The sequence below is a fragment of the Rattus norvegicus genome, chromosome X (assembly GCF_021556685.1).
Source record: "Rattus norvegicus strain SHRSP/BbbUtx chromosome X, alternate assembly SHRSP_T2T, whole genome shotgun sequence".
NCBI lineage: Eukaryota > Metazoa > Chordata > Mammalia > Rodentia > Muridae > Rattus > Rattus norvegicus.
This window is the reverse complement of record NC_141554.1, coordinates 140,383,480-140,408,936: the sequence shown is the minus strand read 5'-3', so window position 1 is coordinate 140,408,936 and position 25,457 is coordinate 140,383,480. Positions and strand designations below refer to the sequence as shown.

The 25,457-nt window shown below is 43.4% G+C and overlaps 1 protein-coding gene and 1 long non-coding RNA gene across 3 annotated transcripts in view; one reads left to right on the top strand and one right to left on the bottom strand.

The window, feature by feature from the left end:
* LOC102550607 (uncharacterized) overlaps positions 1 to 25,457 on the bottom strand; it is a 178,937-nt gene that overhangs the window by 96,125 nt on the left and 57,355 nt on the right. For both annotated transcript variants that reach the window (XR_015646771.1, XR_015646772.1), the window contains exon 3: positions 3,465 to 3,506. This is a non-coding gene — a long non-coding RNA (uncharacterized LOC102550607). The remainder of the gene's footprint in view (positions 1 to 3,464; positions 3,507 to 25,457) is intronic.
* Positions 11,470 to 12,169, top strand: LOC134484169 (high mobility group protein B4-like). The gene has a single exon (XM_087601244.1). The coding sequence runs from the start codon at positions 11,609 to 11,611 to the stop codon at positions 12,113 to 12,115; it is 507 nt and encodes a 168-aa protein (XP_087457370.1). The 5' UTR covers positions 11,470 to 11,608; the 3' UTR covers positions 12,116 to 12,169.

Sequence of the window (25,457 nt, the reverse complement as noted above, 5' to 3'; positions counted from 1 at the left end):
TGATCAAAATGTGAATGCTTCACTCCTTCTTTAAAAGGGGAACAAGAATACCCTTGGCAGGGAATAGAGAGACAAAGATTAAAACAGAGGCAGAAGGAACACCCATTCAGAGCCTGCCCCACATGTGCCCCATACATATACAGCCACCCAATTAGACAAGATGGGTGAAGCAAAGAAGTGCAGGCCGACAGGAGCCGGATGTAGATCGCTCCTGAGAGACACAGCCAGAATGCAGCAAATACAGAGGCGAATGCCAGCAGCAAACCACTGAACTGAGAATGGGACCCCCGTTGAAGGAATCAGAGAAAGAACTGGAAGAGCTTGAAGGGGCTCAAGACCCCATATGAACAACAATGCCAAGCAACCAGAGCTTCCAGGGACTAAGCCACTACCTAAGGACTATACATGAACTGACCCTGGTCTCTGACCTCATAGGTAGCAATGAATATCCTAGTAAGATCACCAGTGGAAGGGGAAGCCCTGGGTCCTGCTAAGACTGAACCCCCAGTGAACTAGATTGTTGGGGGGAGGGCAGTAATGGGGGGATGGGGAGGGGAACACCCATAAGGAAGGGGAGAGGGGAGAGATTAGGGGGATGTTGGCCCAGAAACTGGGAAAGGGAATAACAATCGAAATGTAAATAAGAAATACTCAAGTTAATAAAGAAAAAAAAAAGATGCTCTTTGTTATTATACATGGTGATGGATCCAACTCACAGTAACTTTGAGGCGTGTTCCATCTCTAACCCATAGGCCACATGCAGCCAAAGACAGTAATGAATGTGGCCCACAACCAAATTATAAATTCCCTTAATGCATTATGAGGGTTTATAGCATTTTTGTAAATTAATTGTGTCATTGTCAAGTGTGAGCATTGTAGATAGGAACATTGGGTTTCAATGTCAAATAATTGGACATGCCTGAAGGGAATTCATCATATTTAACAATAGGAAACTGTGATGCAGTGAAGTGCCAAGGATGGTGAACTCTATCCTTCAACTCAGCTAGTCCCAGTGTGTTGGGTAGTTTACCTGGTGGTTGCAATATTTTTATAGCAGTCCTAGTGATAACACATCCTTATCCAGCACTTTCCAATGGTAGCAATAAAGAACCATTTTCCTTGGATCTCTTTGGAAGAGCTGAGACATATTTTGCAGAAAGTATGATCCTGCAGGTACTTAGAGCTTGGTTTAAATGTCCTGACCCATAAAGCATTAAGGGAACCAAGATTCACATCCTGAGTTGAGGTCAACCCTATCTGAAAGATATTGCTGTGGGCAACAACATGGACCCTAGTCTATCTGGGTCTGATTGACAAGGAAAAGGGGAAAGTTCACTTGTAGGCAAACATGTGGTTTGACTATACCTGTGATCTTCCTAAGGGATGGACTAACAGATGAGCATCATGCCATAGGTGAGATGAAGTAAAGAGAGAACATGTGATAGTTGACATTCACAGTCTGATCCATTTTTTAACATCCTAGTCTCTAATTTCACTCATTTTCCTGGAAATGACATTATTTTGTTCTTTACAATTGACTAAATATCGTGTACATTTATCATATTTTTCGCTCTCTAGTCTAGGATAAAGTGTCTAGGCTGCTTTCCTGTCTTACCTATCATGATTTCTGCTGCACCAACCATAGTTGTTTGGCATTAGAAAACCTTAAGCCAAACCATTAGATTTCAGGCACCATCTCTATAGAGCTTAACCAGAAACTAATATATCCTTTTCTAGAAATATGCCAACTCAACTGAGTCTCATAGTCCTCCTAGTCCTCGAAGGTCATCCAGGTTGATCTTGAATCCTTTTTGACTGACTATCTTTTCAGTGGTCAAGTTGAATGGTTGAACAGTCGGTGCTTGAACAACTCTCAGTACTCTGGATTATGCTCTGTCTTTAGGGAACATTAGGATTTTCTGAGGACTACAAAATGTCCATAGGCGTGCTGCATGCTTACCTCCGAGGTGACACGGCCTTTGAACTTGCCATCAGCATTGCCACTAGAAATGGGAGTTTTAGGAAGTTTCTAGTGAAAATTCCCTTGCAGATTTATATGTGTTGCCAAGCACATAAACAATCAAATAATTTTGGGAAAGGTGTCTGTCGTTAAGATCTTTAGGGTTGGGGTTGGGGATATAGCTCAGTGGTAGAGCGCTTGCCTAGGAAGCGCAACGCCCTGGGTTCGGTCCCCAGCTCCGAAAAAAGAACCAAAAAAAAAAAAAAAAGATCTTTAGTTTTTTTTTTTTAAGAAAAAAAAACCTCTAACATAGTTTTATTGTTTTTTGTTTGATTGTTTTAATTTCCATTTTTATTTTTTATTTTAAGTTTTGTACATGCTGGGATTGGAACCCAGGGTTTTACATAAGTATTCAAGCATATTAGCACTGAACTACAGCCTCTGTGGCTTTAAATTTTAACAAAAGATTAGACCATACCATAACTTAATATTTGAGATGGTCATTTTAAACAAATGTGTTAACTTTAAAAGCAATCACTATAGGGCTGGGGAGATGGCTCAGCGGTTAAGAGCACTGACTGCTCTTCCAGAGGTCCTGAGTTCAAATCCCAGCAACCACATGGTGGCTCACAACCATCTGTAATGAGATCTGATGCCCTCTTCTGGTGTGTCTGAAGACAGCTACAGTGTACTGATATATAATAAATAAATCTTTAAAAAAAAAAGCAATCACTATAGAGCCAGAAAGATAGCTTGGTGGGTAAACATGTTTGGGCCAAGCCTCAAGCCCTGAGTTCAACCCTTGAGACCCACATGATGGAAGGAGAGTTCCTGAGCCCTCTTAATTACACTAATTACCACATCCATAACAGACATATACAGAATATGAATTATTAACTTTGTCACCCCCAACTCCTATAAGTTGTCCTCTGACATCCGTGTCAGCACTGTGAGACACACACACACACATACACACACATATACAGACACTAACACACATGCATGCAAGTACACAAATAAATAAGACAATTCAAGCGTTTTAGAATTTTTAAAAATGAAATCAGTGTAGGTAGGCTCCATATTGCTCTCTTCCCAGTAAGATAAAAGAAACCTAGCTAAGCTTGTGACTGTCCCCGTGGAAAGGGTGTAAGAATGGGGAATGATGTTAGTGGACTAATTGTCCTTCAGTGCCTTTCTCTATATCCACCCATATGGATCACCGCTTCCTTACGGGCATGAAGTGAGGAGATTCCTTTGGACTCTAGTCAATTATTTTCACATAATATCTTACTACGTTGCTCTCTCTCTCTCTCTCTCTCTCTCTCTCTCTCTCTCTCTCTCTCTGTGTGTGTGTGTGTGTGTGTGTGTGTGTGTGTGTGTGTGTGTGTGTTAGTTTATATGAATTGTCAGCTTGCAAGGCTCTAGAATCACGTAGCGGACAAACCTCGGGGCAAGCCTGTGAAGGCAATGTCAGGCTTCAGTTGATTGCAGTGCTTAGACTCACCATGAGTGGAGGTAGCTCCATGTCACGGGCTGGAGTACGAGACTGAAGGAAAAGGAGAAAGCAAGTTGAGCACCATTTGTCTTTCTTTGTCTCTTGACTTAAGATGTAATGAGACCAATTGCTTCACATTCCTGCTACTATGCCTTTCTTAACATGATGACTGGGTTCCTTTGAACTGTTAACCGAAAGAGACTCTTCTCCCTTAAGCTGCTCTTTGTTAAGTATTTGGTCACAGCAAATACAAAAGAAACTCCTATACCATAAAAAGGTCTTGTTTTTGAGCATTTTATCTTTCAAGGAGATATTACTTTTAATTATGAGATTGATTCTATCAACACTGATATTGATATGGTCATGAAAATATAACCATATAATGCCAGCATGTCATCAATCATTATGTCATATCATCGTTTAATCCTCCTTTACCTGCTTCTTTCTTACACCAGCTATCCTGACCACTTCCCTTTGTAACATCTTCCTCCTCCCCTCCCCTCCCATTCCTCGCTCCCCTTCTCCCCTCCTTCTCTTCTCCTTTTTCTTCTTCTTCTCCTTTTGACCTCCCTTCTTTTGCTTCACATTTAGATCTGGCTTTGAAATTGGTTTTGGCATTGTTAAAATATGCTGAATACAAGAGTCCTGCTTTCTAAAAAGTGACCAAAAACTTGACCCAGCCATCTAATCTACAATAATGTGTTAAATTTCCTAATAGTCACACTGGCCTTTGCTTTTCTTTCAAAGAGAGACCCTTGCCTTTCTAACAGTGTCTGTTGAGGTCAGTCTGTTTAGAGATGAGCCAGTTCTCTGAAAACTCAATGGGGAAGACCTCTCACCCCAATGCACACTTGCACCTAACCCATTATTGGAACACTTCTGCATTCTGTGATTACATATATAATGTTCCTAATGTCCTTTTCCAGAGAGGGTCTCATGTAGCACTAACGGGACTTGAACTTTCTCTGCAGCCAAGGATGACTTTGAACTTCTAATCTTCTTGCCTCTATGTCCAAGGTGTTAGCATTACAAATCCATGCCACAGTCTCCAGGGTTTCCAGTATACTACATAAGCAGTGTACCATATGAACCCGTTCCAAATGTCATTTTCTTAAACAGTCTGAAGTTAGTGAAGGCTGTCTAGAGTACAGGTAGAGATTTTTGCCATTGTGGTAGTTTGAATAGGAATGCCCCCATGAATTTATGAGTTTGCATGCTTGGCCGTAGGGAGTAGCACTATTAGGAGATGTGGGCTTGTTGCTGGAAGAAAGTCCCTGTGGAGGTGGGCTTTGAGGTCATACATACACTCAAGTTGTGCCTAGTGAGACAGTCTCCTTCTGATGCCTGCCAGTCAAGATGCAGATCTCTCAGCTCCTCCAGCACCTACTTGGATGCTGCCCTGAAACCCATCATGATGATAATGGACTAAACCTCTGAAAATGTAAGCCAGCCTCAATTAAATGTTTTCCTTTATAAGAGTTGTCTTGGTCATGATGTCTTTTCACAGCAATAAAACCCTAACTGAGACAATCATCATCCCAATCTTTTGGCGTTAGTCTAGGTACAAGGGAAGCCAAGTTCTCTCCAAGCTCCTTCAGCCCTAGGTGGACTCCGTTGCTGAGAACTGTGATGTGACTGTTTAAGATGGGGAGAGAATTTCTTAGAGGATGCAAAACAGTGCTTCAAGTCCCAGGGACTATGTGCATAGCTCTAGACAGGACATGTGCTTGGAACGAAGCAGCAGTCCTGGGGGAGGTGGCCAGTTCTCCTTTTTTGTCAAAAGCCATTGGCCTCTTGACAGTATGGACATATAGTGCTTGGTGTGCAGCTGTGACAGGAGGTCCCGTTAAGTTAGTGGTAAGTCACATCATTAACTCCTATCAAGCACCTTTAAAGGTTAGACTCTGTCATCTTGTCACCCATGACATACTTTTCTGACAGTCACAGCTGGCATGATCAGACTAATCATACCAAAATGAGCACGATCTGCAACCCACGGATTCTGAAACTTAGATTTAAAAATAAAAACCTGGTCTCTAGTTAGCATAGGGTGAAAAGTATGAGAAGAGAATTGAATTGGTATTTGGGCCTGGGGGACATTTTTCATTGAGGACTTAGGTCTGACTTGTAAGCACACTTTCACTGACGTTTAGTTCTGAGGAGAAAAACGAAGGGATTATGATTACAGGACAACAGGTGAATAATAGTGGACATACAAAGTAGTAATGTGCTATGTACTACCTCTTAGGCACTGACCACATGCCAGCCACTAATGAACTCTATTGCTTCATTCTTACAACACTATGTAACTAGGCTATTATCACTTTTTTCGAGATGAAGACACTGAAGCCTATTAAAATGAATGGATTTTTTCCAAGATTAAAGACAAAATGGCAGATCTAGGATAGGCTCTGTGGTTCTTTTTCACAGCGAAGAGTGTGGAAGGCAGGACCTCTACATAATAAATGTGTGTTCTGCTATTGCGTCATGACTCCAGTCATAGAACCATGGTTTGAAACTAGGTCTCTTTGAGTCTATTACACCAAAATGTGACAACTTTGTTTCTTTTGGGACATAGCCCAGGCAGGCTAGCCTTGAACTCCCATCTCTATTTCCAGAGTCCTGGCTTTATAGGCATGAACTATTGTGCCAAGTTGAAAGTCCCAACTTTTAATGAATAGCTAAATCATCTAGGAATCTTGCCATAATGCCTCTCTCCTTCAGTAGAATTGTGGAAGGGAGTCTAAAGATTTCATTTCACAGGGTTTGAGATGTTCAGTGGTTTAATACTTGCTTTGCATGCAGAAAGTCCATTAGATTCCTTCCTGTAACAGTTGTTTTAATGAGATCTCCTTTAAAAACAAGCAAACAAAAAACCCCAAAATGCCCAAAAGAACAAAACAACAAAACAGGGGCCCAGAGAATAGGAGCGCTGCTGGTCTGAGGACCTTATTTCGATATCAGTGACACATAGCATATTATCGTATCCAAAATTGTGTGAGTTGTATGAAATTCAGAGTTAGATCTGGCAATACCTATGAGGAAAGCCAGGATCATCTCAGGACCTTTCAACCTCCTACCTACTCCCATTCCCAATACCCCAGAGGCTCAGACTGCTCTTCCTCTGGGAAGATCCACATTTTGACAAGGAGCAAAGTTCTAAGCTGAGACAATTGTCATTTGGGGATCCGTGTCAAGAGGGAGGAGGAAGTAAAGGATGCTTCCAATTGGTGCAAATCTCTCATTAGCTTGGAGAAAAACACCAGCCACCATCCTCAGGAGAATGTGCCACCAAGATGGTCTCCAGAACCTTGTTGTGACTTGCTGAGAGAGCGATGGTTTCTATTTAGTCTATACTTTTCAGCTCTTCCCCTGAGGGAAAACATGGCTCCTCTTGCTTACTGTGCTAAGAACAGGCAAGAGCCTGTTTGGTAACGTGGCCAGACTTGTTGGTTAGCTATGTGGGGAGCAGATAAGCTCAGTGAGCACTCAGGGTTGAGGGCACTGTGAGTGGATGCCAGCCAGACCACCATGGCCCAAGCCAGCTGATTATATAGACGGATCCCACTCTGGAAAGGGGTGGGCTAGTGGGAAACCGGGGGCTGGTTCTCCATGGCCTAATTTGAGACGCAAGTAAAAATGTGTGTTTGGGAATGGAGAAACCCATATTGAAAACAGGTGCTGTTTGGGCTTTTGCCTGCTTTCTAAAATGTACCGTCTGAGGCCCACATTGCTTTTCTGGCTCCAGAATATTAGCCCTGCTGTGGGTTTGCTTGAGCCTCTGTTCTGATTTTGAGACCTTCTGACAGTCATCAGGAGCATATGGTGCGGGTGGAGCTTCAGGTCTCACCTAGTGGTGAAGTGCAAGGGCCAAGAATGGGCTGCCTGATTCTGGGAGCAGCACACAGTTCATCTTCGGTCCAACATATGTGCACTGAGCATGGTGGGGGCAAGTTTGTATGCAGTGACAAGTTTACTCTGAAACGAAGCTATGTGTCAGGCACCACACAGATATGCGGCAGAGATGAAGCTGTGTCGCACATGCCAGTATAAGACATAAAGTGTCCCAAAATGGTAACAGTAAAAGATAACAGGACTACCAATTAAACAGGTTTAGGGTTTTCTAGAATTTTTTCTAAAAACTTCCTAGTAAAACAATGAGGGTGTCTTACAAGTACAACTAATTCATTTGTTCATTCCTTAGAGCATTTATTCATTCCTTCCATAATTCTTCCATGGAGAGAGAGGCCAATTAGAGTTTTTCTTTCCAAGTTAGGGCTAGGCTTTAAAAAAAAAAAAAAACCAACCACGTTTTCTTTTTTTGCATACCACAATCTTAATTTACTCTGTAAGTGATTTTCAGGTTCAGTCAAAAGCGAAGGCAGGCAATGACCTCTTCAAGGGATGTTACTTATAAATAAAATGTACACTGAGTGTATACCCCGTAATTTCCAAAACCCTCTAAATGTCCAAATAACCTCATTTTAAATATCTTACCATTTTTATTAAAGAGCAAATATTTGTGCTTGTATTTTGGTGAAAATTTGTTAATGCAGGGCTTCCCAGCAATATTTATGCCTCCCAACAGCTGATGTGCTGGTATCCTGTAGGTAGCAGAAGAATCAGGGAAGCTGAAAGGACATTATCATGGTGTACTTACTCAAAAGCACTGCTACACTTAGGGAACTCCTAGGCATTTGAATATTATCTCTGATATCTGTACCTGCTTTCAGTTTAGGTTATTTTAAGATCTCATACAGAATCCTATGATTTCTGCACAGTTATGGAACATAACTAGAAGGTTCATAAGAGTAGATTTTATTGCTGGTATTACTTTTAATGCAGCCTTTAAAAGAAGCTCGAAAGAAATAAATTTACTGTGAGGATTTTCCAGTATGGTGGGCCACATTAAGCTATCTATTGGGAATGGTGTTACTGGGGAATATTGCTTCCGAGGCTTTTCATAGTTATTGGTTTCAAAGGCCTACTGGAAAGCACTGAGTATACAGTGACATGTACAAACCCTGAGGAATTCGCAGGTGGGTATCTGTTGAGTACCCAGCAGGGAGCTAAGCAATTCTCCAAATCCACTTCCAAAGCCAGGCAATTCACCGCAGCACTTTATTTCATGGGAAAATTGGAACAAACTCACTGTGGTTTTCCAGTTCCCGTCAAAAAACCTGTCCTGCCTCTCTGCAGTACGTGGGCCTGAGACTAGAGTTGGCCGGCAAAGTTATGTAGCCATGGGGGATCTACAATTGCAGGTCATTTAGTTTATGACCATTTGGGGATCTTAAATGTTCATGAAACTGAATGGGCCTTTTGAATTTTGCTGTTGAGTTAGTTGGGTAATTGCCTTAAATTCCATTTTGCTTTGGCTGGGTACTTGTGCTCAGATTTCTATTTTATTTTAGTGGGTGTTGTTGTTGTTTTCATAGTCGTTGTTGTTTTCTGTCCTGACTTGATTTTTTTGTTCACTTGGATTTTATAAAGGTGATCTTCAAAATGTCCACCCGTCAACCATTCCTTGCCCCTGTTCTCTGATTCCCTGCCCCTCATTCGTGACCATAAATCAAAAGTTCCTTGCCGTGCATTTTTTAACCTACTCTCCTATGATGCCAACCCAAGCTGGTTCCTGGATAACATCTCCTGGCTAAAGAGAGATCAGAAGGAGTCTCTTGATGCTCTACACGACATACAGGCAGAGGAAGGAGCACAAGGCAGGGTACTTCTTCTAGCACTGAGAACTATTTCCTTCTACCAATACATGAGGGTAAAAATATACACTGTGGGTTTATCATTTGTGGCATGAACTCAACTAGCCAACCTGAGTCACAAATTAAGTAGAGGCAGTTTGAGGTGTTTCTGGTTTCTTAGTGAAATGTCCAAATAATTAGCAATGCATTTTTAAATTCATGAGAAATTATTCCCACGTGTAGGTGACAATTTTGAGAAAGAAGAAAGGGGAAGAGAAGGAAAGTAATAGGTACATGAAAAGAACATACATTTTATATCCCCCTCCCTTGAATGGAGAAATAAAGCTTTAAATTAAGCAAGTTTATTAAGTTTTCTGACTCCAAAATAGGACAAACTTTTTTTTTTTTGAGTTAGAATTTTAGCTGAGGTCAATTTTGTCTTCCTGGACACGCAAAGTGTTTTCCAGACAATCTTTTTTTCTTTTTCTTTTTTTCTTTTCTCTATTTTTTGGAGCTGGGGACCGAACCCAGGGCCTTGCGTTTGCTAGGCAAGCGCTCTACCACTGAGCTAAATCCCCAACCCACTCCAGACAATCTTTTAAGGTACACCTTTTCTTGTTATTTAGTATGTGTAAAAAATATCACAAGTGTCTTCCTTGTGCCATGGCAAATAAATTGTTGATAAGATACAAAAATAAAATTATAACCACCTGTTTACTAAGATGGTCCAGGTCAGAGATGAATGTGGGATGAGATGTGTACACCCTCAATCCAAGGCCTCCTAAGACCAAATGACCAAAGTTACTAAAAGAAAATGTGTGTTTCTTTCCACCAAGCAGATTTCAAGGTTGCAACCAGACAGTGAGCAATGCCCCATGATTTAGGTAGGCAGTTTCTTAAAATCAAGGCAAATACATTGCTCAGAAATTCTTTACTAAGTGCCAAGCAGGCCAAAGCTTCAAGGAGATTTATCAATGTCATTAAAATGTCTTCTAAGACAAAGGAGGGATATTATACTCAAAATTTATAAATATCGAATATTGAGGCTACAAGATAGTGGATCACCAGTAAGGTCATTTGAGCAAAGCTAGTATTTTGTAATCACATTTACTGTCTTTCTTTGCCCATTTCCTTGCTAATAGCATTGTCAATGACACAACTGACCTACAGTCTCTCCTGAGAGCAGTGCTCTGTTGTTGAAAAATTAATTCCAGCAAGAATGCTAAAAATCTGTGTTCAGTTTGTATTTTGGTACACTGACTTTCTTCAGGCTGAAGGTAAGTCTGGTGGTGCATAGCTATAACTTGAGATGAGCTCTGCAAAGAATCTCCTTTTCCCAGGATCTTTGAATGAAATGGATATCTCCACACTATTGTTTATTCCCAGTGCTTACTTGGAGTGAGAACAGAGCAGCTACACAAACATGAACTCCTAACTTTCTTTGGCTTAGATCAAACAGATAAGAGCCAGGGATCTTCCAGGACCAAGGATGCCTTTATAGAGCCAGAATATGAATAGGTCAATTCTTTCAGCTCGAAGCATTCTGAGGTCTTTGGTTGATGGCTGGGTGAGGAGTTGGTGCATGCTTATGTATATATCATAATACAAGTGACACTCTTCTTCAGGGTCTTGGAGAGATTTGGTAAAGGCACTCTTCATTTGCTTCTTGCCTTGGAAAAAATGTCGCCAGCACAGGTTCTGGAGTGCCCCAGTCTTCCTTCCAGCCAGATGCTGTCATTAATCACTCCTCATGGGTAGTGTAATTCGCCAAGTACAATCTCTTTAAATGTCAGCTAAGCCTAGGTTTCTTCAAGAACAACACAGCTGAGCGCACATAGAAGACCAACAGAACTGGGAGCTTAAGCAAACTGTCTTTCCTGTCACAGAAAGTCTAGAGCAAAGGGCAATGCTACTTTATGAATGAAGAAAGAATACAAGTCTACAAAGTAAATAGAAAGCCAGGCATAGTGGCATACTTGTCAAGAAGTTAAGAAAGAAAAATCAGGACTGGAGAGATGGCTCAGTGGTTAAGAGCACGAACTGCTCTTCAACAGGTCCTGAGTTCAAATCCTAGCAACCACATGGTGGCTTAGAGCCATCTGATGACTGCTCCTGGTGAGTCTGAAGACAGCCACACTGTATTTATATAATAAATAAGTAAATCTTTTTTTTTAAAAGAGGGACTACCTTTAATGAATAAATAAATCTTAAAAAAAAAAAAGAGGGCCTTCCTGTAAATAACTAAGCTTGGCAGCCATTGGTCAGCTCAGGGATGACATCACATTTTCCCTTCTTTGACGCAACAATACCCACCAGCACTGAAAAGGCTGGGCCCTGGCTGAGGCGCACACAGAGGGAAGATTTCACCCCATGGAGGACACTGTCTAGGCTGCTCCTGTAGTGAAGACCAATCGCTGCTCTCCAATCAGCAGGATCGGAATTCGAGCTTCTATAAACATGGGAAAAGACAGCAAAGTAAGACCGAAAGTGAACGTCTCTCCTTATGTCCATTTTATGATGGATTTCAGAAATCAAACAAGGGAGCAACAGCCAAACACCTATTATGATTTTACCGAATTTTCTAGAAAGTGTTCTGAAAAGTGGCGGACCATCTCAAAGAAGGAAAAAAAGAAGTATGAAGCCCTGGCCAAGCGCGACAAAGATCGGTACCAACGTGAAATGAGAAACTATTCCGGACCGAGAAGGGAGAGAAGAAGGAGAGATCCAGATGCACCGCGGAAGCCCCCATCCTCGTTCCTGCTCTTCTCCCAAGACCATTTTGAGGAGATAAAAGAACAACATCCAAACTGGACTGTGGGGCAGGTGGCCAAGGCTGCAGGGAGGATGTGGGCCAGGTGTTCAGAAGCGGATAAAATCCCCTACGAGGAGAGGGCTGCGGTTCTGAGGGCCAAGTACCTTGAAGAGCGGGAGGCCTACTACCACCAATGCCAGCGCGGGGAGTAAAACTTCAAGGGATGGGGCAAACCCAATCTGAAACAATAAACCTCATTCAACTGGCTTTCTGGCTCTGGTGTTTAGTGTTTTCAGACTGTCCTTGCGTGCTATGCTGTGGTAGTGAGTGGTTTGATTCAGGTCTAGCCTTGGGAAGGTTGGCTTTCAGAGAGGCAGCTCTAAGACAGGAACTGGCTGCAGGACCCAAATGGCCTAGGTTGACCTGGGTGGTCAAGCACACGTGAAAAGCCATTTGTGTCCCGAGAGCCAGCCCCACAGCTGCTTTTTGGACCAAAAAGCATAGTGGTCGGATCAGAGATTTCTTAATGCAAATCCTAGCTTTTGCTGCGGCTTGCCATCTCATGAGAATGGGGCCAAAAAGACAGCGAATTGTGCTGTCTGTGCAGGCAGCCATCTTGATTTTTATTACAATTCTGGGTTTGGAATCAAGTTATTTAAACTTCGACACATCAAGGTCCATGTGACAGGATAGGTTCCATGTGGGGCCTCCAGTCTCTTGAGGGTTAGGTGCATCTTCTCTGACTAAACCCAGACCCGGGCTGTCCTCTACTGTATATGTGTTTGGGGGGGGGGGGCTCATCTCAGCTGGTGTATGCCTCGTGGTTGGTGGTCCAGTGTCTGAGAGATCCCGGGGGTCCAGGTTAGTTGAGACTGCTGGTCCTACAGGGCCGCCCTCCTCCTCAGCTTCCTCCAGTTTTTCCCTAATTCAACCACAGGGGTCAGCAGCTTCTGTCCATTGGTTGGGTGCACACATCTGCATCTGACTCTTTCAGCTGCTTGTTGGGTCTTTGGGAGGGCAGTCATGAGAGCTCCCTTTTTGTGAACGCCCCATAGCCTCAGTGATGGTGTCAGGTCTTGGGGTCTCCCCTTGAGATGGATCCGACCTTGGGCCTGACTCTGTACTTCCTTTTCCCCAGGATTTTCTCCATTTTTGTCCCTGCAGTTCTTTCAAACAGGAACAATTCTGGGTCAGAGTTTTGACTGTGGGATGACAACCCCATCACATTGTGGAGAGGAGAGCATCTGTGCCTGGGATTTGACAGCTCATATCATAGGAGCTGGGGAACAGTCTCTGTAGAGTAAGTTAGGTGCTTGATATCTCATGCTGAAGTTTGCATTTTATGGTTGAGAGGGGAAGATGTCCCTTAATCTGCAGTACGGAAACACATCATGGGACAGAAATTGTGGGATACATGGAAGGTTTGATTGATCAGTCAGAGGCTCAGATCACATGTAGTGTCGGCACATATGGGTCAAGGTGTGTGTGTGTGTGTGTGTGTGTGTGTGTGTGTGTGTGTGTGCTGAAAACTGCCCATAGCGTTCCTTCTGCCTTGCACATCTCCACCTCAGTGCATTTGTTTATGGACCACTCTAATGGGGTTAGAGATAGAGCTCAGTGGTAGGGTCCCTGCCTAGCCTGTGTAGGGCCTGGAGTTCCCTCCCCAGTACTTCAAATCTACACAACAAACACACAAATCTCTCTAATCAAAAACCACACAGGAAAGGGGAGCTCATACAGGAAAATACACAGGAAATATATACAATTCAGCCTAGCCACTACAATGCATCACTGAGCCAGCACAGGGGCCATGATTTTTGATCATTACATGCTCATTTTTGTCCCCAGTCCCCCTCCCAGAGTTCTTCATCCCCTCTCCCCTTCACCTGAAAAGGGCATCTATACCCCCAGGCATCCCCCTTCCCTGTGGCATCAAGTCTCCACAGGATTTGACACATCCTCTCCCACTGAGACCAGTGAGGGCCAGTAGCAACTCTAATAAGGTTCAGATAAGCCTTTATCATTCCTTAGAGGCAAAAGAGAAAGTCCCTGGAGAAAGCAACCACTAAGAGGGCCTACATGGGGGCTGGAGAGTTGGCTCAGTGGTTAAGAGCACTGACTGCTCTTCTGGAGGTCCTGAGTTCAAATCCCAGCTACCACATGGTGGCTCACAACCATCTGTAATGAGAGCTGATGCCCTCTTCTGATGTGTCTGAAGACAGGACAGTGTATATAAGAAATAAAATAAATTAAAAACATGAGAGAAAGGAGTGCTGGGGAGATAGATGGCTCAGTGGTTAAAAGCACTGACTACTCTTCCAGAGGTCCTGAGTTCAAATCCTAGCAACCACATGGTGGCTCACAACCATCTATAATGAGATCCGATGCCCTCATCTGGTGTGTCTGAAGGCAATGATTGTATACTCATATATAATAAATAAATCTTTTTTAAAAAAACATGAAAGAAAGAAGGAAGAATCAGGAGTCCAAAAGCAGCTTCAGGTACACGGGACGTATGATGGCCGCTTGGGACACCTGAGATTCACTCTCAAACATAAATAAGCCCCCAAAAGTAAATAGATGCGCCACAGACTTCTTAAGCCTTTATCTGAGGGGCTGACAGATGGCTCAGTGGTTAAGAGCACTTGTTGCCCTCACAAAGGACTCAAGTCCAGGTTCAGTTCCCAAGACCCCTGTCATGAATTACAACCATCTTTTGCTCAACTGCCAGGGAATCCAACACCTTCTTCTGACCTCCACTGACACTAGGCACAATCCCAATGCCCATACATACATGTGGCAAAACACTGATACACAGAAAAATATAGTTAAAAACATAAAAGCGTCTATCTGAGTAACACTTGAAAGATCCGTATTACATAATTTTAATCTTTGCTGCTTCTCTGATTGGTTAGTTTCACCTGTTTGGTTTTTTTTTTTTTTAACAAAAAATAGTTCACTTAAGTTTATTCATACTTGTAACGTAAAAAAGGTTAAGGGTACTAATTAATGTACCCAACTGACTGCTCTAGGTCTCTTTAGGCTTGATCCATGTTAACTTTAATAGAGCTGAGTATTAGAAACCCACTATGAACTATATGTCATTAGCATTTTTATTCAAGTTGACTGCTGCAAAATAAAATTCAAACCTTAAATTTGTAGTTTTCAGGCATTGTCTTTGCCTCTATGTCGTCCTCTATGTAAAACCTCCTCCAGTTACTGCTAGAGAGGCAACATCCAGGCCAAACTACTACATTGGGAGACTCTGATTCATGCCTTCCCAAGCCCTAGCCCTGAGCAAAAGTAACCAATAAATAAATACTAAGACACTTTCTGTTTTCCATCATTAAACTCTGTTTGATGAGAGTCACTTAGAGGTTTCCTCTTTAACCTTTTCAAGTTCAGTAGGGTGACCTCCACGTTCTTTTCTACATGTGCAAAGCCACCTGTTTGCTAACGATCCAGAATTCTGCTGGGGCTCAGTGTCATGCTCACTGCTTTGCAGTTTCCGGAACCCACCCATGTGCACATTTATATTTAGTTGCCACCGTTGGCATTTTCCACCTCTTACATGTTTAGCCAACTTCCATGTGGGCTGTACCTTTGACCTTGCAGTGAAGTCCTGGGCATGCATGTGACCCCAAATAAAGACCTAATTGTTCACCTGTTCAGGGTAGTCAGTAACCTCTTTGACAAAGTGAGTCAGGCAAACTTGACAGAGGGTCAGCTTCTCTTTTGTGGTCTACAGCTGGTCAGTGGCTTTTAAGATGAGCTGATGGTGCTGTTACCAGCAGTGTGGAGTGTTACCTCCAAGTAGACCACCTTTCCTATTGATGGTCAGAGAATCCCTATTCTCTGGGACCAATGCAGACCACAAAAATGGAGACCAAGTCACTGCATTTAAGAAAAAGCCCAAATCTCTAAATGCTTGAGCAGGATGGAGATTGGCAACAGAGAAATGTTGGTGTTAGGGGGCACATTCTTATATAAGCAGGAGGATGGTGATGGGAGTGGGGTAACCAAAAAGGAGATGAAATTCAAAAAGTAAATACATAAAATATCCAATAATAAAATCAAAATTCTTAACCAGTTTTTCTTTTCTTTTCTTTTTTTTTTATTAACTTGAGTATTTCTTATATACATTTCGAGTGTTATTCCCTTTCCCAGTTTCCGGGCAAACATCCCCCTCCCCCCTCCCCTTTCTTATCGGTGTTCCCCTCCCTACCCTCCCCCCATTGTCCCCCTCCCCCCAACAGTCTAGTGCAGGGAAGAAAGAGGAGATTATACTTCATACGGCCTTTCAGTGTAATAATGCTCTTCAGATAGTCTGTTTAAAATGAGCACAGGAAACTTTTGGCTTCTGTGCTTAGCTCTGCATATGGAGCATTCTAAGTTTTTAGCACAACAGACTCTGGTTACCAGGTAAAGCATGGAAGCCTGGAGCAGTGTGACCATAGGCAGGAAACTCCAGTAAAGAGAGAGCCCAAAGCTGTCTTGTTCTCAACAAGCCCCAGAGCCTACAGCACTACCTCTCCACAGTGTAGGTGTTCCAGAAGTATTTAATAACGGATGGGAGAAGGTTGGAGGAGAAGGATACACAGTTCAACAAGCTTGCATGTGCTGAGAGACTGACCCACTCCATGGGGCAGTAGTGCTAATTTTAGTCACCACCTGCTGGTTGAAATCGAGCTCCAAATATTCTGCTAGGCTTGTTGGAATTAGTGTATGATCTACTTCAAAGTCAAAGAAATAGATACGAAACTTTGAGTGACCTTTATGACCTGATTGAGAGTTGTATGTCCACGCCTTGGTACATAGTAAGGCATGTAGCTGGTGCTCCTAAGTACTTGCTGAGCCTGGAGATGTAACTTCTCCTTCAGCCTGTGCCATTAATTTATTATCACACAAAAGGTGGTTGTTCCTTAACTAGGTCTCCATTTCTCCCCATGTGCAACCAAGACACTAGGCCTGCTGCTTCCTCGACTTCAAAATTCCTTTGTCTTCAGAATTTGAGAAAACTGAAGCCAGCTGGATGCTTGAGGTTTGTTGAAGTAACATGAGCACCATGGGACTGCCTACATGACAAGAGCAACTGGCTATGTCCCACAAGTGTGAACTGATGTCTTTTGGGTTTGTTTATGGATTGCACGTCTGCTGTCTGTTGACAGGGAAAGTACACGACTGACATGGAGGTATTTCAGCTTTTTTTCTCTCAGGAACCAACTGAGGTAAAGTAACCTCTCACCTGCCAGGGTGCCAGGCTGAAGCCCAGTAAATCAAATCAATTCAAGGTTTTAGAAGTGCCCTATGGCTGAGAGCGAGCCTGCTGCAGTGTAGAACATACTCAGAAGTCCTTTAGCTGAGTCTCAGACTAAGTCTGGCTGTGTCCCTGGAAGAACTTTGGATCAGAAAAGGGGAGGGACCACAAAAGACTGGCCTTCCCATTTGTGAAAAAGACCGCCCTGCCAGCCATGGAGAAGCTTCTATTCATTCTTCTGGTGCGGTAGTTTTCAACCTTCCTAATGCTACCACCCTTTAATACAGCTCCTCATGTTCTGTTGACCCTTCCCCCACCTTAAAATTACTCATTGCCACTTCATAACTCTAATTTTGCTACTGTTATAAATCATAATATAAATATATGATTTGTGGCCCCTGTGAAAGGGTTGTTTGACTCCCAAAGCGGGTGCAACTCACAGGTTGAGAGCTGCTATTCTGGTGAGTTAGAGCTGGAGGAAGAGGAGGGCGCAGGGGTCGAAGCAGATTCCTTACGAGTTCACACTGCACTTTGGAAATGTAAGTTTCACCGAGCTTCAGACAACGAATTACTTAATGTTGGTAACACTGTCACTCAGAAAAAAATTACTTTCAAGTGATCTGTTTGAGAAGATGCTCTGCATTCCTCTACAGACTGCCTAATGGAGAGGGCCAGACACTATTGACCTCTGTGAGAGTTGGTAGTTAGTTTGTGGTTGCTAGTTTGAGACTAATATATTTGTCAGTCAATGTCTCCTATAGGCAAGGGCATCTTTATTTTTTTTCTTACCACCAAAATCACTTGATTGCTTTTATATGAATCACATTTATGTACAGGATAAATTAGGTAAACAAGGTTTGAATTATTTAAGTATATTTTATATTAGACTTTGGTTAGTTACCATGATTCTTCTTGTTTAAAAAATTTTTTTTTGGTTTTTTTTGTTTTGTTTTTTTTTCTTTTCTTTATTATTATTATTATTATTTTTTTTTATTAATTTTTTTATTAACTTAAGTATTTCTTATTTACATTTCGAGTGTTATTCCCTTTCCCGGTTTCCGGGCCAACATCCCCCTAGCCCCTCCCCCTCCCCTTCTTTATGGGTGTTCCCCTCCCCATCCTCCCCCCATTGCTCCCCTCCCCCCAACAATCACATTCACTGAGGGTTCAGTCTTAGCAGGACCAAGAGCTTCCCCTTCCACTGGTGATCTTACTAGGATATTCATTGCTACCTATGAGGTCAGAGTCGAGGGTCAGTCCATGTATAGTCTTTAGGTAGTGGCTTAGTCCCTGGAAGCTCTGGTTGCTTGACATTGTTGGTCATATGGGGTCTCGAGCCCCTTCAAGCTCTTCCAGTTCTTTCTCTGATTCCTTCAACAGGGGTCCTATTCTCAGTTCAGTGGTTTGCTGCTGGCATTCGCCTCTGTATTTGCTGTATTCTGGCTGTGTCTCTCAGGAGCGATCTACATCCAGCTCCTGTCGGCCTGCACTTCTTTGCTTCATCCATCTTGTCTAATTGGGTGGCTGTATATGTATGGGCCACATGTGGGGCAGACTCTGAATGGGTGTTCCTTCTGCCTCTGTTTTAATCTTTGCCTCTCTCTTCCCTGCCAAGGGTATTCTTGTTCCCCTTTTAAAGAAGGAGTGAAGCATTCACATTTTGATCATCTGTCTTGAGTTTCATTTGTTCTAGGCATCTAGGGTAATTCAAGCATTTGGGCTAATAGCCACTTATCAATGAGTGCATACCATGTGTGTTTTTCTGTGATTGGGTTACCTCACTCAGGATGATATTTTCCAGTTCCAACCATTTGCCTATGAATTTCATAAAGTCATTTTTTTGATAGCAAAGTAGTATTCCATTGTGTAGATGTACCACATTTTCTGTATCCATTCCTCTGTTGAAGGGCATCTGGGTTCTTTCCAGCTTCTGGCTATTATAAATAAGGCTGCTATAAACATAGTGGAGCACGTGTCTTTTTTATATGTTGGGGCATCTTTTGGGTATATGCCCAAGAGAGGTATAGCTGGATCCTCAGGCAGTTCAATGTCCAATTTTCTGAGGAACCTCCAGACTGATTTCCAGAATGGTTGTACCAGTCAGCAATCCCACCAACAATGGAGGAGTGTTCCTCTTTCTCCACATCCTCACCAACATCTGCTGTCACCTGAGTTTTTGATCTTAGCCATTCTCACTGGTGTGAGGTGAAATCTCAGGGTTGTTGTGATTTGCATTTCCCTTATGACTAAAGATGGTGAACATTTCTTTAGGTGTTTCTCAGCCATTCGGCGTTCCTCAGCTGTGAATTCTTTGTTTAGCTCTGAACCCCATTTTTTTTTATTAACTTGAGTATTTCTTATATACATTTCGAGTGTTATTCCCTTTCCTGGTTTCCGGGCAAACATCCCCCTCCCCCCTCCCCTTCCTTATGGGTGTTCCCCTCCCAACCCTCCCCCCATTGCCGCCCTCCCCCCAACAGTCTAGTTCACTGGGGGTTCAGTCTTAGCAGGACCCAGGGCTTCCCCTTCCACTGGTGCTCTTACTAGGATATTCATTGCTACCTATGAGGTCAGAGTCCAGGGTCAGTCCATGTATAGTCTTTAGGTAGTGGCTTAGTCCCTGGAAGCTCTGGTTGCTTGGCATTGTTGTTCATATGGGGTCTCGAGCCCCTTCAAGCTCTTCCAGTTCTTTCTCTGATTCCTTCAATGGGGTTCCTATTCTCAGTTCAGTGTGAACCCCATTTTTTAATAGGGTTATTTGTCTCCCTGCGGTCCAACTTCTTGAGTTCTTTGTTGGATATAAGGCCTCTATCTGTTGTAGGATTGGTAAAGATCTTTTCCCAATCTGTTGGTTGCCGTTTTGTCCTAACCACAGTGTCCTTTGCTTTACAGAAGCTTTGCAGTTTTATGAGATCCCATTTGTCGATTCTTGATCTTAGAGCATAAGCCATTGGTGTTTTGTTCAGGAAATTTTTTCCAGTGCCCATGTGTTCGAGATGCTGAAGGGCATCTTTAAATATACTATGTAGTTAAGGGTGATTCTCCTGCCTGCAGCTCCTGAACATGAGGACCTCATCCCTTTCAGGTGATGCTGGGGAACAAAACCAGGGATATGCAGAGGAGAACTCTACCAGTTGAGACACACCCGTGCCTTAAAATGAAGATTAAAGTGAGAAGAGTGTCAGTATTTAAGTGGCCAAGTTCACATAGGATTTGGAAAGAGAAAACGTAACATTTCTTCCTAGATCCCACCAGATCTCAGCGTTTGCAGTGTACCCTTCTAGTTTGGTGGTGGAGCTCTCTCTCGTTTTCTGAATTATGCTGGTCCCACAGTCAGTTCTTATCTCATTTGCCTATTTCTAATTTGATCTGTACGGCTGCCTCCCTCTTTCGACAAAGGGTAAGGCAGCTTTCTTCCCCAGTTCAATTTACAAAGCAGGGCCATTTTGAAAGAACTTTCCCTCTGCTAACAGCAGCAGGAGGTGGCCTGACTGATGGACAAGAGCTGCCCCCCTCCTAGTTCTGCTTAGTGAGCTATTCAATAGCACAAGTGGCTAAGGGACACCTGTGGGAAGCCCAGGGAGGCCACAATAGAGAGAGAAAGGCTTGGGATTTTTTTTTTTTTTTTGGCTTGGTCCACTCCACTCACAGGGCCTTAAGAACTTGACAGGATAGAAGGGAGCAAAGGTGAGAACTGAGAACAAAAGAGAACTTGCAGCAATTAGAAACTGCAGGATGGAGGGGCCATTTTAGTGATCACCTCCTGGGCTTTCCACACTGGAAGCCAGAAGCTCCCAGGATTCTAAATGCTCTGTTAAGGGTGCAGTAGGCTTTGAAACTGCAGTAGGAAAGTTGTCTTCTGACTTGAAGATTTTGGTCATGGGCTGTGGTGTGTGTGTGTGTGTGTGTGTGTGTGTGTGTGTTTGTGTATCTCTGTGTGTAGTGGGAATAGTGGGGAACCAAGGAAGAACTGGTTTTTGTTTCTCTTAATAGATCTGTTATTGTTATATTTAATCTAGTGTATCTGAAATTTTAAGCCTGATATTGTGGAATTTCAAAGACCCATGCTGATACAGGCTGCTTCAGAGTATACTCCAAGCCAGTGTCGCCTTCAGCAGTCCTTGGATAAACTCCTAATGACATTCTAATGAGGACATTTAAGGGATTCTAAAATGAATGTTCCACAGCAGTGTAATGCATGCCACACATGCAATGTACACTTTTCTAGTAGCCACATTTTAAAAAGGAAAAACTAATAGGCACAAGTGAATGTAATTTTAGCAATATGTATTCTTTAAGCCATTAGGTCCAGTTGTTACCATTTCAACATGTAACTGATATTTTCCAAATTGTGACTGAGCTATTTGAAATTCTTATACTGTATTACATCTCTGAAATCGAGGGTGCATTTCACACTTATCTCATGCCTCGATTCAGACCAGCTTCATTTCAAACGACCAGCAGTCACATATGGCCAGTGGCCACAAGGTTGGCCAGTTGTTCTCACCAGTTGACAGGTGGGAATAAAAGGAAAGCTGTCTTGTGTAAAGTTTCTCCCAACAAACTCTGAGAGTTGAAGCTAGCCACTTGTTCTTGCCTTGCTTCCTGAGTTGAAACTTTTCCCTTGGGAAAGACAGGCAAGTTAGGGACAGGCAGGTGAAGGACAGGCAAGCAATGGACTGGAAGGTAAGTAAGGGACAGGAAGGAAGGTAGAGCGGTAGGCAGAGAGACAGGCAGACAGGCAGGGGACCTGCACTGTAGGACAGGAACACAGGTACGCCTACACGCTTATAGTATTTACCCCTGTGCTCTGCTACTGACTGTTCACATCTTTTCCAGAGCCGCTTCACCAGCCCCAAACAAACCCAAATGCTCTCCCCCTGTGTCCTTCCCTACCAGGGGCCCAACTTCTCAGACTTACAGACCAAAATCATCTCTGATCAGAAATGAATGGCTGTAAATGGCATCACATGTAACCCCTCTCACTTTCTCATCTATAGCCAGTTTACACCAGGCATACTTGGGCACATTCAGGGAGGCATTGGACAGATTGGAGCCTTGTCGCTTTGTTGCTATTGTTCATTTGGTTGGTTGGTTTTGGTTTTTCATTTTGGTGTGTATGTGTGAGCATCTTTCTGTGTCTGTGTCTCTGTCTCTGTCTCTCTGAGTCTGTCTGTCTCTGCCTCTGTCTCTTTCTGTGTGTGTATGTGTGTGTTTATGTGAAGGTGCATGTTCACACACATGTGGAAGCTGGAGGTTGGCATCGGTGTCTTCTTTGATTGCTGTCTATCTTATTTTGGGATAGGGTCTCTCATGAAGCTCAGAGTTCACTGATTGGTCCTACTTAGTGGCCAGCAAGCTATGGGAATCCTCTGGACTAAGCCATCTCCAGAGTACCTACATTTTTGTTTGTTTCTTTGTTTGAGATAAGGTCTCATATAGCTCAAGCTGGTCTTAGACTGACTGGGTAGCCAAGAGTGTCCTTGAACTCTTTATCTGCCTTTCCTCCACTTCTCACGGGCTGGAAAATGTTACCTAGTTGGAACGTGACGATGGAAACGGCCTTTAAGAGTGATGGTAAAGTTACTTGCTGCCAAGTCTGACAACCTGAATTTGATCGCTGAAATCCATCCAATTTGTAGAAGGAGAACTGACTCCTGCAATTTGTTCTCTGATCTCCATATGCACAACACACACACACACACACACACACACACACACACACACACACACACACAATGTAAAAACACAAATAATAATTATTAAAAGAGTGGGTGTTGGTATTCTGTCTAAGCTCCACCCCCACAGCTACTTAGCAACAGGTATGCCCCGCCCCACGGTCGCCTGGCAACAGCCAGCTGTGCCTGACTGTAAAGGGGGCTGCTTGCCCCCTCCTCCTCCTCTTGCTCTTTCTTGCTCTTACTCTTCTCTGCTCTTGTTCCATCTTTGTCCCTGTCCCTTCTCTCCCCATGGCCCGCCTTCCCTCCACGTGCCCACGGCCGGCCTTCTTTATTTATCCCCCACCTTCTACTCTTCTTTCATTAAACTTCTCCACGTGGAACCATGTTGGCTTGGTGTGCTTTGTCCCGGTGCGGGTCAAGATTTAAACCCCAACAGTGGGGTTGGTGACACTTACTACCTAAACAATACTTAGCCAAGCAGGCTTAGAGCCCATAAAAGAAGAGGAAAATAGTCTACAATGTCCCTATTCAAATTCACAGACTGTTTGTATTACATCCTTCCTGGAGGCCATGATGCCCATGACATACATACCCAAAAAAGTTCAGGCATGTGCTGCTTACAAGAACTTTCCTGGGAAAGGTACCCTTCCCAGGCCCTTCAACTGAGAAATCCCTTCTAGTAGCATGCATGGCAGTAGGACTACCCCTCCACCCCCTTCCTTCCTGATGTCTCTAAAGTGTCCTTTTCTTTGTGTGTCCCTTGTTTGTCCTAAAGGTCTGTCCAGCCAGGGGCTACTTATTATGAGCACATGTGCACATGCACAGGCACAGGCACAGGCACAGGCACAAGGGCGTGGGCACGGACACACACACACACACACACACACACACACACACACTATAGGCTAGGCTACTGAAGCAGGAAGTGCTGACTCTGAGGCTTGCATTGTCCTCTTCAGAGGCTGAGGCAGCCCGTGGAGGTTTCTTGACCCCAGTGGCCCCAGGCTGACCCCCTGCCAGAGGAGAGGAGCCAGACTGCCAAGAATGCAGTGGAATCCTGCTGAGCCTGGAGCCTCTGTGCAGAAAATGAACGGAATGCCATTTGTTAAGACACACTGTCCTCGGCGCTGAAAAGCTCTTTGGGCTTCAACAAAGGTAAGGGTGCATTGTTTCAGGACTAAGGGTCTGATTCAAGTTCACTTCAGTCTGTCTCAAAGGGAAGACGCCAACTCATTAACAACAAGGAGAAGCAGCAGTGCTGCCCAGATGACTTGAACTTGACAAACTTCCCACCCTGTCTCAGTCTTGAGTCTGATGTCAAACTGCTGTGAGACAGCAATGGAGCAACAACAAAACCGATAGGGGTGTTCGTAAAGGAGTCATTCTCAGATGGATGAGCTTGCTGTGATGTGCAGTGGAGGGCAAGCATTTCTTAACGAACAATTTTAGATATCAGTATTTTTATTTAGAAAGTTTCCATTCACTACAGGAGATCTCTTTCTGATGATTCGGGGGACAAGTGTCCTTGGAAATAGAATCAAAACTGCATTGGGACAACTTAATGAATGCCTAGCGGAAAGGCATTTTAAAATCGAGTCTTTCTTTTTCCCCCCTTTTAAAAATAAAGTGTTGGGGCCAGTGAGATGGTTTGGAAAGTAAAGGCACCAGGGACCAAGCCTGATGACCTGAGTTTGATTTCTGGGACCCACAAAGTGGAAAAAAACTGCAGCAAGTTGTTCTCTGACCTCCAGATGTGCACCATGGCATGTGCACAAGTAAATAAAAAGCAATGGATTAAAGATAAAGTGTAGGCTGCTGATATCTCTGAGGATGATTGGTTGCTATGGTGAGATGGGAAAAGTGAAGCCTTGAGACAATGAAGGGACTGACTCATGCAGGGAAGGCTACTACCATACAAATGCTTCAGATAACAATAGTAATGTTAGCTGATATAGCTAGCAATTTGTGCCAGTGAGTTCTTTAAGAGATTCGAACACATGATCTCACTGCACTAACTACAGTCACAAGGGCAGGTGTTGTTAGTTTTCCCATTCTACAGACAAGGAATTTGGAGCACAAGGATACTCAGCCTCTAGCATAAAGTTGCATAGCTAATGTGGATCAGAGCATAGACTTGAACCTATAGCTCCCCAGCTCTTAATCCTGGTTCCTTTTTTCCTACCTTAAAGCAACAAGCAACATTCTTGTGAAATTAGACACTGGTTCTCACAGACCTCTGTCATATTCCATTTCAGTATCATGTTAATTTTTCAGACATTTATTGAGGTGTGTGTGTGTGTGTGTGTGTGTGTGTGTGTGTGTGTGTGTGTGTATGTGATGGTGGGTTGTGAGGTGAAAGAGATTTTCAAAACTTAACAGTCCTGTTCCTGCCCCCATAATATTTATTCATATTCCGTGGTGATAGACAAAAGTGTAAATACTGAATGAAGTGCAATGGCTAAAGAGTCTAGGGGAGGAGCAGGGAAGCCAGGGTGGTGGTGGTAGCGGTGGTGATGGTGGTGGTGGTGATAGAGGTGGTAGTGGTGGTGGTGGTGGTGGTGGTGGTAGTGGTGGTGCTGGTGGAGGTGGTGATGGTGGTGGTGGTGGTGGTGGTGG

Excerpts from the sequence above, each read along its gene's own strand:
- LOC134484169 (XM_087601244.1), top strand. The coding sequence starts at position 11,609 with ATGGGAAAAGACAGCAAAGTAAGACCGAAAGTGAACGTCTCTCCTTAT.